This window comes from Rousettus aegyptiacus, unplaced genomic scaffold, assembly GCF_014176215.1.
Source record: "Rousettus aegyptiacus isolate mRouAeg1 unplaced genomic scaffold, mRouAeg1.p scaffold_m13_p_2, whole genome shotgun sequence".
NCBI lineage: Eukaryota > Metazoa > Chordata > Mammalia > Chiroptera > Pteropodidae > Rousettus > Rousettus aegyptiacus.
The window spans coordinates 8,085,406-8,101,597 of NW_023416295.1; the positions used below are offsets into that span (position 1 = coordinate 8,085,406).

General features: G+C 37.4%; 1 protein-coding gene across 9 annotated transcripts in view; it reads right to left on the minus strand.

Annotated features, from left to right (window-relative positions):
* Positions 1-4,004: 4,004 nt before the first annotated feature.
* Positions 4,005-16,192, minus strand: part of AGFG1 (ArfGAP with FG repeats 1) — a 61,586-nt gene continuing 49,398 nt past the window's right edge. For 2 of the 9 annotated variants that reach the window (XM_016118876.2, XM_016118873.2), the window contains 6 exons: positions 16,015-16,094; positions 15,156-15,248; positions 9,934-9,981; positions 7,875-8,033; positions 6,806-6,897; positions 4,005-6,238 (listed from right to left, as the gene is read on the minus strand). In XM_016118876.2, coding sequence (XP_015974362.1) covers positions 6,179-6,238; positions 6,806-6,897; positions 7,875-8,033; positions 9,934-9,981; positions 15,156-15,248; positions 16,015-16,094 — 532 coding nt within the window. In that variant the 3' untranslated portion in view covers positions 4,005-6,178. The remainder of the gene's footprint in view (positions 6,239-6,805; positions 6,898-7,874; positions 8,034-9,933; positions 9,982-15,155; positions 15,249-16,014; positions 16,095-16,192) is intronic. The other 7 variants (XM_016118875.2, XM_016118872.2, XM_016118870.2 and 4 more) reach the window with 6 other exon arrangements.

Below are 16,192 nucleotides of genomic sequence, written 5' to 3' on the forward strand. Positions count from 1 at the left end.
CATATATGCATGCATGAGGATATTCTCATTGTAACAATGTTTATAGTAAGAAAAAATCTATAAATAAATGTTCTTCAAAAAGGACATCCAGAAAATGAAATCTTGGAGCCATGAAAATAATGAGAGCTGCATGGGATAGTATAGAAAGATAACCATGTTACAAAGAACTAATTTTCAAAACTGTACATCTAAAATAAGGGCAGTGAGAAGCATATATGTGTATATGGAAATATATAAAATAAATGACAATTCTGAAAGACTACACAAGAATACAAGAAACTGTATTCCTCTGAGGTATGAGAATGAAGCCACAGAAAAAAAGACGCAATTTTTCTGTCACCCTTTGTATGTTGCATAATTTTTAAAAACCATAAGCATGCACTATTTTATAACCTTACAACTCTTAAAGTCTTTAAAAAATCTGACTGTACCCACAGCACTCCATGAAACACTGACTATATAACATCAGGTTGCATTTCTTCGCTGCCTTTTACTTAATCATCAGTCAAAATTAGAGGGCTCCTTGGTGTTTGCTTCTTCTGTCCCTCTACTCATTTGAATTTAGAATTTAAATCTTACTCTCACTGCTGAAACTGTAACTTGGGTAACATCTGCTCAAGATTCGAGAACTAATTTTAAGAAAAAACAGGCACTTGAACCAACAACGGAAGTATCTGATCCAAGATCACTTTCCTTACACCGAAGCCTGGACCACAAAATCCTATTGCCATTAAACTCCAAAGCCCTGGGAGTCAGACAAGCAGAGATTTCAAAAATATATTTAAATAAATATGTTACGTACTGCCCACTGGCATAAAATAAACAGAATACACCAATACACAGAGGTTATCACGTGTAAAAGGAAATACATTCTTGGCAAAAGTCTTCGCTAGAAAATATGAATTCAAACCCTACAAGGCTGACTCCAAAACTGGAAAAAGTGGAGGCATAAGAATCCTTCTACGGCTACTCAGGGTTTGCCAATGGCTTTTAAATTCATTGGAGGTTTGAGGCTAAGGAAGTTGGGGGTGGTAGGCCAGTGGCCACCCTAAGAGCACACAACACTATTCAAAATCCAAGTTTTTAGAACACTGTGCTGGTCAAACACAGCACAACTGCAGACAGAATTCAGAGTATGTGCCATGAACGTACAACTGCTGCATCAGCACAATAACCGGACTTTTAAAAACTGGGGTTCACAATCTTGGGTCTTTGCAGATTAAATACCTCGGTGCTCCGTAAGCTCCTAGAAATGGGTTAGTGTCCAAATCTTGCTGAACTAACACTAGGAAACAAAGGGCTCTTCAAATATGAGGCACGATCATTGAATAACCAGTCCCGAGGGCGTGCGGAGCTACCCCCCCGCGCCTGCGGGGCCTGGGGGACCTGCCGCTGCGCTTGCCCTTGTTAACTGCAAAGGTCAATAGCAGGTTGGCGGGTGAAGGCGGCCGAGCCGAGGTGAGGGTGTTCACACCACGAATGTCCGTAAGCACTACGCAACAGGCCACTTCCTCATGAGAGTCGTTTAACGTCCAACAGAACGACACTGAATGAATTACATTTTGGTCATATAGTCATTTCTCCAAATATACCATGCGAAAATTTTCACTAGTAACATTATAATGTTTTAAAATAAAGGAAAATTTAACTAAAGGATGAATTCAATCCGATAGGCTAATATAAAATTTAATGCTGTATTTTAAAAAATAAAATTTGAAACTGTCGAGGGCACCAATTTTATTAATAAAGTTGGAATGTTTCAAAAATATGAGTCATTGGAATAATTCAGATGTCTCTTTAGTTTAAAGCATGCTGCGCTAATTATCCCTATTAATTTACTTGTGAAGTTGAAATAAATCCCTAGAGAATAAGCTGTACCGATATCATCAAATTATAAATGGAACCCAAATTAAATGATTGTTTTATTATGTAAGATATGCAAATGTTCTTAGAATTTCAAACGATTTTTTAAAATCTACTTACAGTATTTAATTCGACAACAAAATGTTGGCTCCCCAGAGCAAAAGTTCTGTCACTAGCGAAACGTCTCTCTGCCTTGCTTCTTTCACCGTTGGAAGTATGAGCCTACTTTAAGGATTGTATGAGATAATACATGAAAAGTATTTAGCAGGTTTCTGATAACACTGAAAGGGCTTTATAAACCACATCCCATAATGCCACATTACATTGAAGTCATTACTTTAAATTAAAAAAGCATTATCTTCATAATGGTTCCCTAGAAATTAATTTTCCAATTAAATCTGAGACTGCAAGTGGAGGCTGAAGATGAGCTAAGCCATTGTGAGCACAGGCAGGTACAGGGGCACAAAGATGTGGACAAAGGGGGCCTGAGAGGCAAGGCGCAGGGCCTGCCCGGGGATGGAAATGAGAGTATTAACCCAAGAAAGAATGTTTTACGTTGTGTCAGCAAGAACAGCAACAAAGCCAGAGTGCGCGGTGATGACTTATCTTAACTACCTTTTAAAAAGTCACTATGCCTTCAAAAGAATTTCAAAACATTTTGTTTAAGTGAGAAGCCACAGCCAAGTGCTCTCTTTAAAAATGGGGAAAGTATGAAAAGCCACTGGGGGAAAAACACCATCCTTTGAAAGCACTAGGCTGACTTCCTGGAGGGTGGTGATTTTTGTTCGAGGAATCTACTTCTCATTAAAAAAAAAAAATACACACACACGTACACATGCACTAAGATTATTAACTATAAACTTCACTTCAGAAAGGTGTTATTAAAAATTTAAAAAGCTATTTGATAGTCCCCCCAAATTTTTATGCAATTTCCATAATAGTAAATGGTTCCAAAAATAAACACCAATAACCGTGAATCAGAACTTGTAATAAATATCCTTTTAAAAAGGAGATGTTCACCAATTTCATTATCGAGATACTATTAAATAAAAATAGAAAAAAAAAATCCAGAAAACAATGTTCACATCTGCAAATTTCAACTGGAATTTCAATTTTTCCCACCAAGCAAATAAAAACTCTTAGAAGTTCAGGGAGTGGCCCAACACTGTTGTTCCAGAAGAAAGGACAGCACGGTGGTTTTCAAGGTGTGGTCCGAGGACCCTCGAGGGTCCCCGAAACCCAGAATGAAAGCTATTTTCACACTACTCCCTGTTTCACTCGTGATCCCACGAGCGCACACGGGAGTTTTCCAGTCCACGTCCACGGGACACAAAAAGGATCGCAATGAGGATCTGCTTCTCTTGAGCCAGGCTACAGAGATGTGCAAAATGTAAGATGATGTCCTTCTCGACTGTTTCTCGATAACGCCTATTTTTATCAAAAATGGTACTCATGTTAACACACAATGGGTTTAGTACTGTTGTATTTAAATAAACAAATAGTTTTTAAACGACAGTATTAATTTCTAATGTAGTAACTTCCGATCAATGCAATTTGTATTAAAAAAAAGTCCTTTGGGGATCGTCGACAATTTTTAAGAGCTGTGGTCCTGAGACCGACGTGTTTCAGACCTGCTGGCGTCGTGGTACAAAAGCAGCCAGTTACTCCCCGTTTTACCCGTTTGCGAGAACGGTAGCAGCAGAGGGGTGTTGGGAGCAGGGCGACGCCCAGGGACAGCGCTGATGTGCTCTTCAGATTCGCAGAGGGAATCGTTTTAAGAAAGTGATTACCTAATCTCTGTTCTCATAAAAGTGAAAATAAAACATAACCTTAAGCTTTATCAGCAAAGTGCACCACTCTGAAAGAAAAGACAATTTCCCTTTCTGAGTAAAGACAGAACAGCAGGGCTCTGATTCACCAGTAAGCCGGGACACATGGAGGTCTTCAGTCCCATGCCTGATGGTCCGCACAAACCCCGAAGCAAACTTGAATGTGAAAGGCTAACAGAGGCTGATTTAAACCCACCTAAAGCTGGCTCACTTCTTAAACTAAGTATTTCACTTTTATAACCCCTCCAGTCAATAAGAATTTACATTTAATGACAAACTTTGAAATTCACCCAGAAAAAATAGTCTTTAAAATTATTTTAACAACAACTGTTTAATTTACTTATTTTTTAGATGGAAAGGCTAGTAGGTAGGTTATTTGGGTTATGGCCTATAATTATATATTATAACTTTGTACATACGAATAGATTGGGACTCAATACAATCTAAAACATAAAAATTCAAAGACATTTCTTAAGTATTCCCTCCATGAAAAAGGGGCTGGAGGGAGACCCCCAAAAATGTAGACATTTCAAGTATACACCAACACACACCAAGACCTTCGGGGCACTCATTTAATTCTAAAAGAAGAGGATACTGCGCAAAAAAGGGGCAGAGACTCCCCAGTCTTCTTGCTTATCAAACCGGTTCAGATAAACCACACATTCAGCTAGGCAGGCAATGAACAGCAGTGCTTTAACAAGTCTAAAATGCTACACGGATTTTGACATAGTATAACTCCCGTGTGGTCACCACTGATAAAGGTATTCAACATGAATAAAAGGTTTGAGGAAACTGATGTTCGCCTCTTTTAATAGCAAAGCTTTAAAAATTTTTTCTAATCATTATGATAAAACTTTACAAACATGTATTACATATACTTGTATGTATAACTTCACCTTTTCTTGATGACACAGAGTCTTAGTAATAGAGAATTATCAGAAGGTGATGTAATACAGTAGTGTCCTCTAGGCTGGGCTGACCCTACACTAAATGGTCTTCAACAGTATATGCTCTTCAGAGACGTTCCTATCTCCTTCCTTTCAAGCCACCACTCCTGAATGGCTAATATGCTATGGGGCTGGCAAATCAAATAATCATTAAAAATAATCATTATAGACTTTGTGACGTATGTATGCTCAAAGGCATTGAAAAAAAAAAGCGACTCCAAGTTTCTCAGTCATGTTTTGTTTGGATGAGACTGCCAGATTATCTCTGGATGAATGAAGGATTACTATACATAAATATTTAAACAAGTTCACTTGAATATTAACAAAAAGATATAACTAAACATTAGTATCATTGCCTTTTTAAACAAAGTATTCTATAACTTTAAGGTAACACTGGGTTCCAGTTTCTTTGCCCCCATAAATGAACATCAATAAATGTCCTATTATCAGTTTGTCCAGACAAAGAAAAAAAAAACTGAGGTGCAATCATGTCACAGTTAATGCATGTCTGCTTCCAATACATTCAAAGACAGTATTTTTAAAGTCAATATTTAAAATAGGCCTTTTGTAGTCTGAGAATTCAAGATACTTTTAAAAATTTGTAAATACACATACATGCAAATTCTTCATATATACAAATTTCACAAAATTAAGAAGTTGCAAAGAAATTAGAAGGATTATGGTGAATCTGACAAGCTACATTTAAATGCTTTACCACTGACATATTCCTGAATATAGCAGTCATAGTAGTTTTAATACATTTCTACATGGCCTTTTTATAAAATGTTCTCTTTTAGACATAAAAGTTAGTCGCTAGAAGTCTTCTGAAATTCTAATTTAAGAATTCAAGATGTTCTCGATTCACTACTCATATTTAAGGCCACTTTGGTAAAGGCATTGCAGCAAGAACACAAAAACAATCGCATATTTTCTAATATTTATTTTTTTCACCTGCAAACTGTAGCAAAACATGATCAGCTTTATTATGCAGATAGGTATCCTTCTACATTTTTAAAGAATTTAGGCATGTATAAATAGAAGAGCTCTTTAGAAAGGAAAAATTCAAGAACGAATAAAACCTTCCAATTTTGACTCTGTAACTTTGCAGTAGCTATGGTTAGGTCAGTCATTCCAAGATATATGACAGCACCTTAAAAGTGGCTGATCTATTTCCCCAGTAACATTTTTCACATAACAATGTGTTAAAAGTTACAAATACTGATATGCACAAATAGCTAGTTTCTAAGAAAAATATGTACAGTACTGCAGCATAATGAATGTGGTATCTGCAATAACTTAATATTAGCCAATTTTTAATATACATGATACCGCTACCTTTTTCTGCCAATTCACAGGTTAAAGGTTGTTACTGGAGCCCTCTGTTTCGCACACATTACCTGGTGTTTAATACACAATGCAGGCTTTTTAAAGACTTCTCCTGTGTTTAAAGCTAAGATCAGTGAAACAAGACAACAGTGCAAGAGGCGGAGATGTAATGTGACCACGAAAAGTTCGTTCCCGTAAAATGTCTATGTAAGGCTATAAGAAAGGATTGGTTGACGAACTTCCTGCTGGAAATTGTCCTGTCGGTGCGCCACTCTACAGGGAAAGAGAACAAAATGACGATAATTAAGAAGGTGTGCGTTGAAAAGATGAGGATATTAAGTAAACAATATTTAGATTAGGATTAATTATTGGTGATTGAATTTATTCACTGTCATCGTTAGCAACACACTATAATAAAATTATTAGGTGTTAGGCACTGTGTTGTGTCTTTTATATCCATTGTTTCATATAATTCTCAAAACAGATTCTAAGAAGGACTGGGCCCTTAAAAAGATAAAAGCATTTGTTATTCAAAACAAATCTGACTCTAAGATCCCTTTTCACAATGCGGGCTGAATCTGCAGCCTCTCATAAAAGCTATTTTGACAAAAAAGTAGGCAGGTTTCATGTTATAAAATAGCTTATTTACTGCCAGCGCTTTGATTTGCAACTGATTAATGTGGTTTCTTTTTAAAAAACAAAACCAAAAAAATGTGCATAATGGCTGCCTCAATTTGTACAGTCTTATAACATTAGCAGAATACCAAACAGCATCTAGGAGGAGCGCATCCTGTTCTTCCTAATTTGAAAATCAAGAGTTTAAAATTGCATCTCACTTACCATAAAAGGATTACTAGATACTCCGGCAGCTGCGACTTGACCAAAAGGGGTTACCACTGGCTTTGTTTGTCCAAATGCTGCAAAACCTGCACCTTGTTAAAACAGAACCACCAATTATAACCCACACCTCTGAGAAACAAGCTGACGTTTATAAAGTCTCATAATGCATTTCGGAGAAACTGCTGTCAGAGCAACAATAAAAAAATACCAATGTTAAACTGTTAGGCCTCATGCTCTTTCCACCAGAGAAAACTTCCTGTGGCAAGTCTTAAAAGAGCTTTTATATAGCTCTCCAGAAGTGGTTAATTCCAATTTGTCTTAGCTACAAAAACTGCCAATGTTCAAAAAATATAATCAGTAGATGAACCGCTGACTGAGAGAGGCTGCGACGTCCATGAAAGGCTTTCCACGCGAACATCGCAGCATTCTTTAGGAAACATTTCATCACTGTGGCTCTGCCATGGACCCTATTTCCAAATCTTTGTCTAATTACTGACTTAAAAAGAAAAAAATGCAATTGTAATTCAAGAGCAATCGTCAAATCTATGGACTTCAAACTTTGGCAATGAACGAAATGGTTAAACAAACAAAAAAATGGGTCTCTAGTGAATCTTGCTGAAAACAAGTAACAAATTCTAACCATAATATAGTTACCTATTTAGAAAATTAGTCTACAACATAAAACAAAGCAAAAAAACACCTTGTACAAAATGGCACAGTTTTCTGATGCAAAACAAACAAAAACACACTCTAGGTCTATCAAGTTCCCTTTGAAAAGTAAGAGGTGTATTAGAACATAGAGAAATTCTTAAGACACTGGCGATTCTGAGAAAAGGGATACTGTTTAGAGTTTCTGATTTTTCCTACATCTACAATCTGGTCGCAAAAACATACAAATTCACTCAACTTCCTGAAGCCCTGATCACCAAAGGCTTCTCTAATCGCGTGATAAACACTCGGCAGACAAGCATTCTTTACCTGAGTCCTTCTGTGCAAACACGGAACATCGCCACATACAAAAGACACCCGAAGCGGACGCATGGCTGGCTGGCCCAGCGCCAGCTCTTACCATTGGGCTGCTGGGGAAAAGCTGGCTGCGGAGGGAAGGCCGCCTGGGCCGGGAAGGCGGGCTGCTGGAAGCTGCCGCTGAAGCTGGTGGGAAGGCTGTAGGGCGCGGGAGTGCCGAAGCCCGCGGGCATGCTCATGGACGCCGTGCCGAACGTGGCCGCTGCGGGAGAGAAGGAGGCTCGTCACTGACACACGAGAGCACGTCTGTTTCCCACACTCAGCATTACAGGAGAGACATCCTCGACCGTGAAAAATATTCGGATGTACGTTACGGGCAGTTTAAATTCCCAAACTCGACAGTTAGTAATAAGTTTTAGTGCTACACAGTGTAACAACCTACACAATTTTTTCTTAAAACCCAGTGACCATAATCCAACAAAGCTATCACTGAAATCGTACAAGAAAATTTCTCGAATTATATAAAGTTCAAGTCTAAAGAGCAGCCTACTTTTTAAAGCCCATCGTCATGCAATTCACATGTATACTAATGCACATTTTTTACTCTTGTTTCACTATATAGAGTAGAACAGCCGAAAATTTAATTTCATCTACTGAACTGTCTGCTATAATGTAACGTGCATTCTGGAAAAAACATTTTTTTAACTTCTGCAAAATAGCTCACTAAAAATAACAAGACTCATAACAGAAAGAGGGTTACAGGCAGGCCACGCAAAACCTATGCAGCTTTGTAACCAGAGGCAAAAATTGGGGTGGGAGGGTAGGTGGGAATCCTTTAATAAAAAGATAACATAATTAAAAGGGCATTTTAAGCTCCTAGTAAATCAATTCCAAAGGAAATATATGGACTCCCACATTCCTTTTTGGGAAGGCAAATCGATATTGCATTAGATAAAGGGTTTACGGAACGTTAGGACTGCTGAGTTAACAGAAACGGGAAAAATGCACAAAGACGGACAAGGAATTGCAATGAGCACCCTTAGAAGAGACAAAGGCGGCAGAGCAAGCGAGCGCAGAGCGCCGGGCTGTGCTCATTACTGCACCCCGCCACGGCCCGCCACCACTCCTCCGTGGCCGGGAGCACACCCAGGCTGGGGACAGCGCGTGTGAACTCCCGCGAGGGGCGCTGTGCTGCCATCACTCCCCGTTCACAAATTCCTGATGGGCTGATCTGCATTACAGAAACACGTGTAGCAGCAGAACAGGATATTACCTACTGCTGGAAAAGACTAAAGACAACATTCCAACTATGTGTTCTGAGAAAGGGCCCAGTGAAATGTGCCAATAATGTTGCTTTTAATACAGAATATTATAATTACATAGAGAAATACTTTCAGCGTGATGTTATCGAGAAAATATTTCACTGAATTTCCTGACTTAAAATTTACCAGCATAACTCCTGACTTGAAAGCAAAGGGGAAAAATTTTTTTAAAATGTTACATCGAATTATCTTTTATTAAAAAAAAAAAAAACTAAAAAACATGTTATAAATGTTGCCCAAAGTAATCCACATAATCCTAAAGTTTGTAACAATGAACCTCAATGAACCTAATTAGTCGAATTTCTAATCACTTTTTTATTTTTTATTACTGAGGAGAGAAAAGGGGAAACAAGCCACTGGGAAGCAAGTGAATTAAAAAATAATAAGCACACTGCAAGGGAAACAGGAGGGTTTCATAACAGACGACAATGCACTGACATGACTGACAGATCACTTTAAGAAAGCACTAAAAAGCAAAACTTGGATACAGTTAAGCAAAACCAAACTCCATGGAATAATGTGGTAAATGGTTTGCTATTTCAACAGCTATCACTCAAAGTACTATGAATTCAAACTTAAGAAAAATAATCAGAAAAGCTACTGACATTCTAATACGACCATGGAGGTAAGCAATAATGCTTGTCAGCATTAAAACATAAACCACTACAGATTTTCATGTAACTTTAAATATACGTAATCCCGATGCCACACATTCATGCCCACTCCATCTTAAAACATGGAAAAAATTCCACATGCAGGGATCCAGAACACTAGCAGAAGCTTCCACAAGCAGGTAGACAAACCGCCACGTAAATCTAGACAGTAGTTGCGGCCACCTACCAAAATGAGCGTGAGGAAACACTTGAGAATGCATTGCTCCAGAAAGGCCTTATGGGAAGCCGTAAAGAGACCAGTGTCAATTAACTGATGGTAATTATTGTCAAATAAAAGTAAATCTGTTCATTAAAAAGTTCTAAAATTAAAATGTACTGTTACAAGGTGGGTAGCATAACACATTATAAAAACGTATCCACAGTCGTTTTATTTCAATTGTATTCATGACAGTGAAACATTTATAGTTTGAAATAAAGGGGAAATTAGAATAATACCAAATGAGGAAACATTTATGAAGTCCATTTTTAAAAATAAACACTTTTTTTCATGTGAAGATACAACTTAGATCCATAAAAAGACTTTGTATGCCTGATGAGTTACACCCAAAACACAATTCATAGAATCATCTAAAATAATCTAGCATCTATCGTTAGCATCTAAAAAGGCAAATCTTAGAGCGAGCACTTGAATAAGGCGTGTTTTATTTATAACTCTGTCCTTAACTGGAAATGCATGAAGATAACGCAAGTGAACTAATTAAGTACTATGAAGGGAAAGTTATTCAAGGTTGATCATTAGAAAGGAGAGCAGCACCTCCAGTTTAAAGTATAATGGCTGAGGAGAGAAAAAAAGAAATGCATCTTGAGCAGATCCTCCCCACCTGGCATGACCCAGGTGAGAAAGGTTACATCTAAGTAAATGTAATTAATAGAAAACAAATTTAGGTTGTTATGTAACAGAGCCTTTTGTGTTTAACCATCTGGAGTGGAACTATTTCTAAAATATATGTCTGTGCATTTTAAATTAGCATACTTAAACCGATTAAATTCAGGGAGACAGAGAGACTGACATATTGGTGTGATTGTGAGTTTTGGTTCTGTCATTTTCTAAATACACAGGAAGTTACTTAACTTCCACAAGCCTCAGGGCCCTCATTTGTAAACGGGGCATGGAGGGACAGAAATAATAGTACCTATTTACAAAGATGCTATGAAGAGTAAATGTAACAATGAATTTTTAAAGTGCTGTATAGCAAAGATTCAATGAATGTATTTTTCTCACTAACCTGAAAAGATGGCTTTCTATACTATGTTCTGAACTCAACAAAAGGTTCATTGAAGGAGAAGGGCTCTGTGATAAACAAGTTTGGCCACTTTATCTCCTTTCTTAGAGCATATTAAAGGCTCTGAAAAGTACTGCATTAGTAATGCTGGTTAAGTTTTATTTATCCCAGTGTTTTCCAAATGTATTTGGGCATACAACCCTTTCCTGTAGAGTACTGGTAACAACTCGGGAGGCATGTTCTACTGAATATACGTAGGTACCTTAGTCTGCCACGATAATGCCTTTCTAAGCTCTAGTCTCAGGCTGCTCTAAAAAATCCAAGGCTCTTTTTAAACAGTTTGATATAAATCACGTATCACACAATTTGTCCACTTAAAAGGGTAGACTTCAATGTATTTTAATATATTCGCAGAATTGTACAACCATCATCACAATCTCATTCTTGAACATTTTCATTCCCCCTACAAGAAACTCCATGCCCAGCAGCTGTCACTCCGCATTCTGTCCCACCTGCTTGCAGGCTCCACAGGTTTGCCCATTCTGGAAACAGCGTGCAAATGGAATCATACACTATCTTGAATTTGGGGACTGGATTCTTTCACTCAGCCTAGTGTTTTCAAGGTTCGTCCACGCTGTAGCAGATATCAGTACTTCGTTTCTTTTTATTATCAAACAAAGTCCATTCTATGGCTATAACACATTTAGTTTATCCATTCATCAGCTGGCGGATATTTGGGCTGTTTCCACTTTGGGGCTATTATAAATAGCGTCGCTATGAACATTTATGCACAAGTTTTTGTGTGGATATTATGTTTTCACTCTCGTGGGTATGTTCCTATGCGTAGAACTGTTAGGTCATATGGTAACTCTATGCTTAACTTTCTGAGAAACTACAGAACTATTTTCAAAAAAGGTTATATACCATTTTACGTTCCCACCAATATTACGTATCACGTCTCTAATTTCCTCAACCCATTATTTCTCTTTGCTTACAGCCCCCTCAGTGGGTATAAAGTAGCCACTTGAGGTTCTGATTTACATCCCCCTAATGACTCAAGATGTTCCACGTCTTCTCATGTGCTCGTTGGCCATCGGCCCTGTGTACGTATTCTTTGGTGTAATGTCTACTCAAGTCCTTTGCCCTTCTTTTAACTGAGCTGTCTTTTTATGATTAAGTTTAAGAGTTCTTTCTGTAGCCTGGAAAAGCCCCTTACCAGATACATGATTTGCAAGTATTTTCTCTAGACTGCTATAAGGTTAATTTTTCTGTTGTGTTAGCTTTTTAAACTTTACTGTTTCCACTGGATGCTACAAGTGCAGATGATCCAAATGTTGGGAGTAACTGAGCGTGAGACTGGAGGGCAGGCGCATGACTACTAGGAACACGACCCACGCGGTCCACGCCACCTTCTGCTGAAGGTTTCTTCCTTGCCTTTTCCTCATCCCTTTGTGCCTGTCCCATTTTTGTATTAAGCCTCATTTCTAGAATATACTAGACAGATGAGATGGGCCTACTGAGTATTTAGACATAAAAAAGGAACAGCACATAATGCTGATTTCTATGCGTTTCACCGAAGCAAAACTAAATTATAAATATGCTGTACTGGAAGGAAATACTGCTGGTTTATAGACGAGTTCTGGGCACTAACATTAGATTAGTCACTAAGTAATTTGAACTGTTGAGGCAAAGCCAAAAAATCAATTTTCACTTATGTAATAAAACAAAGAGGCTAGGCAGTTGTTCCTACGATTCTTACGGTTCTACATTTCTGTATGTCTATTTCTTTGAAAAAAAAATCTTTAAAATTATTCAATAAAATAAATGAATGTTAGGAAATAAAGGCTATTCATTCAGTGGCAAAGGAGATATTTAAGATTCATAAGAAAAATGCCTAATAATCAAAAACTATATTAACGTTATTCGATTTAAGCAATCGAGGGCTATGGAAAAAAAAATGCAAAATAGAATAGACTCCTAAAATAAAAAAGATCTTAGGCCATACTGGCTAATCTTCTAATGGAAGTTTCTACGTAACATAAAATTAGAGCCCTCAAGTTTTGTAATGCAAGAAAACAAAGAGATTAAAATAACTGTTTCAAGAATGAAACATATTAGTAAAACTCTTAAATTTCACATAGAGCTACTACACAATACCCTCTTTTCAAAAGCTATCTCAAATGGAATTTGACAATAGTAATACATTTGAGAGTGACAAAAACTGTCTTCTAAAGAGTCATTATTAATGCTGATGTTATGAAACACTAGAAATTCCTAAACATAGTGTATTTGTCAAATTATTATTCATATTTCAGCTTCAATAGAAACATATGTATTTAAACATTTAGTTTGATTTAGTCAATTCAATAGCCTAATAAATGTGATCAATATGATAAATTCAAAATTGTTTATAATAGAAAAAATTGTTTATAATAAAAAAAGTTCAAAATTGGTTCCCTGAAATAAAATTTGCAGACACAGATTTACTTTTCAATAAATTCTGCTTAGATTAATATTAAAATTACTTTATAACACCCAAACATACACTGTATATTTTATATTATTTTATATAAAATCTTAACTTTAAAGGACTTTCATATTCTAAATAAAGAAGCAAAAAAAAGCCCATATTCCTGATGACAGAACCAACTCAGAAGTAGAATCGTGAAAGGAAAAGAGAGAAGGTTTGTGAAGTATATGCAGTAACACGAAGCCCCTGCACCACGATTTGTGCCATCCGATTCTCATGACTCTGTCAGGGGGAGAACACTGTTCACATTCTACAGAAAGGACAATAAGGCTCAGAGAAGCTGGATCGACAAAACCCCAATCAAGGTGTAATTTGAGTTTCTAGTCTTATCAAATGGGGTCATAATAGCTACAAACATCTCAAGAGTATCTAGCAAATAACTTAAACATTTGACAAATCTTAGTACATCTCTACGTAGCACCTTTATTCCATGAAAAAAAAAAAATACGTCTACAGCCATGCCACCCTGATGGAGCTGAGGGCGATGCCGGCGCTGGGGAGCGGCTGCAGATACAGATGAAGCTTCGCTCACCCATGGCTCACCTGCTGCTATGTATGCAGCCCAGTCCCTGACAGGCCACGAGTTGGGGACCCCTGAACTATTATACGAGGTACCAACAAATTATAACTGAAGACATTTACGTAAAAAGGAAAGTTATAATTCAAACTCCTAATACCACAATTCTTAATCTTGTCAATGACAAAGAGATTTGCTGGTAATTACTAATTCCTAATGGTGCAAATTTACTGGTAACGTCACAAGCACCTTACTTTCAGTATTTCACACCAACATACGCTAGAACTAGAGTTAGGTTTTACTACTAAAATTACTGAAACGTACACAAAAACAGAGCTGACCAACTCTAAATTTAACAGGGATTGAGTCATACCCATGCAGTATCGCAAATAGCTCTGGTGTTCAGGATAGTAAGACAAAAATCAAAAAGGTACAATACAAGGATGATATGGCTGGCTTACAGTATGAACCAAAAAGAAAAAAAAAAAAAGAGGGAAAGATAAAAAGAATAAAGGAAAAAAAAAGTTATCAAAAGAGAAAAGTCAAATATTATACCCCAAATTAAATCAGGTTCCCACAATTTTTTAAATGTTAACATCCTAAGAGACGTGCAGTAGAAATACTTCTGTATATAAAAACCTCGTGTAATGAAGTCCATTCATCCCTTGCAATCTCATTTTAAGAAACAAAACCAGATGAAAAAATGTCTCATGATTTTTTTCTATTAAGACTGAGTGAATTGTAACCAATAATTCTGAAACCAGACCACCAAATAAGTCAGAATTACCGCATTCCAGTCCCGTCCCTGTCATAAATTGGCCATGTGGCTCAAGAAAGTCTCACCTCCATGCTTGGGCTTCCTTGTCTGAAACACGAAAGCTCTTACTGGGGAGGGGTAGGCACTAGATAACTTCGAAGGTCCTTCTCAAATGTTAAATTCCAGGATTTTGTAAATTTTCAGCTAGTATTTGTCTTTACGGACAAACTCTCCCATCCACTTCTCATTCATTTTGGTAAAAAAGAAACCTTATTTTCTAATGTTCTTCACATTTTGTGTGTGTGTGTCTGTAATAAATACCTTTTCCAAAGCTCACTGTTCTGTAATCTTAATTTCTTACCTGTTGCTCCTCTGGCATTGGTCTGAAATGGATTTGTAGAAGATGCCACAGAAGGACCAGCAGCAGCGACAAATGGATTTGTGGAAGGCGTAGCTTTAAAAAATTATAAAATACACTATCGATTATTTAAAGTATTTGTTCATATCTATATATCTATATGAAGATAGAAAACTAGAGCTTTCTGATAGTAAATTGTTGCTTTTCTTCTGGTAACCCTAGAAAAGGACATACATTTCGGTTCTTTACAAAAATCAACACATACTTGTGTACCCCCTTATCCACTGTTCTGCTTTCTGCAGTTTTAGTTACTAATAGTCAATAGCAGTCCAAAAATACCAAATGGAAAATTCCAGAAATAAACAATCTGTAAGTTCTAAATTGCACAATATCCTAAGCAATGTGAAGGAATCCCGCTCTGTCCTGCTCGGGCAGTGAATCATGCTGTATACACGGTCACCTGTTAGTCACTTAGTAGGCATGTGACTCGGTTAGCGCCGACTGCTGCAGCACTGGAATGCTTGTGTTCAAAAAAAACTAAGTGCAACAGTGATGATGCTGGCAATCCGGATATGCCAAAGAGAAGCCCAAAGTGCTTCCTTTAAGTGAAAAGGTAAAAGTTCTCAATTTCATATGGGAAAAACAAAACAAAACAAAACAGTATGCTAAGGTTGCTAAGATCTCCAGTAAGAACCAATCTTCTATCCGTGAAATTGCCAAATTTTATACACTAAACTTTCTCATAGGTGTGTATACGGAGAAAAAGAACACAGTACACATAGCGTGTGGTGCTTCCCACGGCTGCAGGCATCCCCTGGGGCTCCTGGAACGTACCCGCCGCAGACACCCCAGAAACGCATACCTCCGAATGGAGCAGGCACGCTGGAAGGGGCAGGCTGCGTCTGTGCAGAGGCGCCCACTGGCACGGTTCCAAAAACATTGCTGAAAACAAATATTGAAAAAGTTCCTATTTTAAAAAAGCGAAGGTAATCTACCTATATAGGGCGGCCATAAAAATGTGGAAATAGGTAATTATGAAC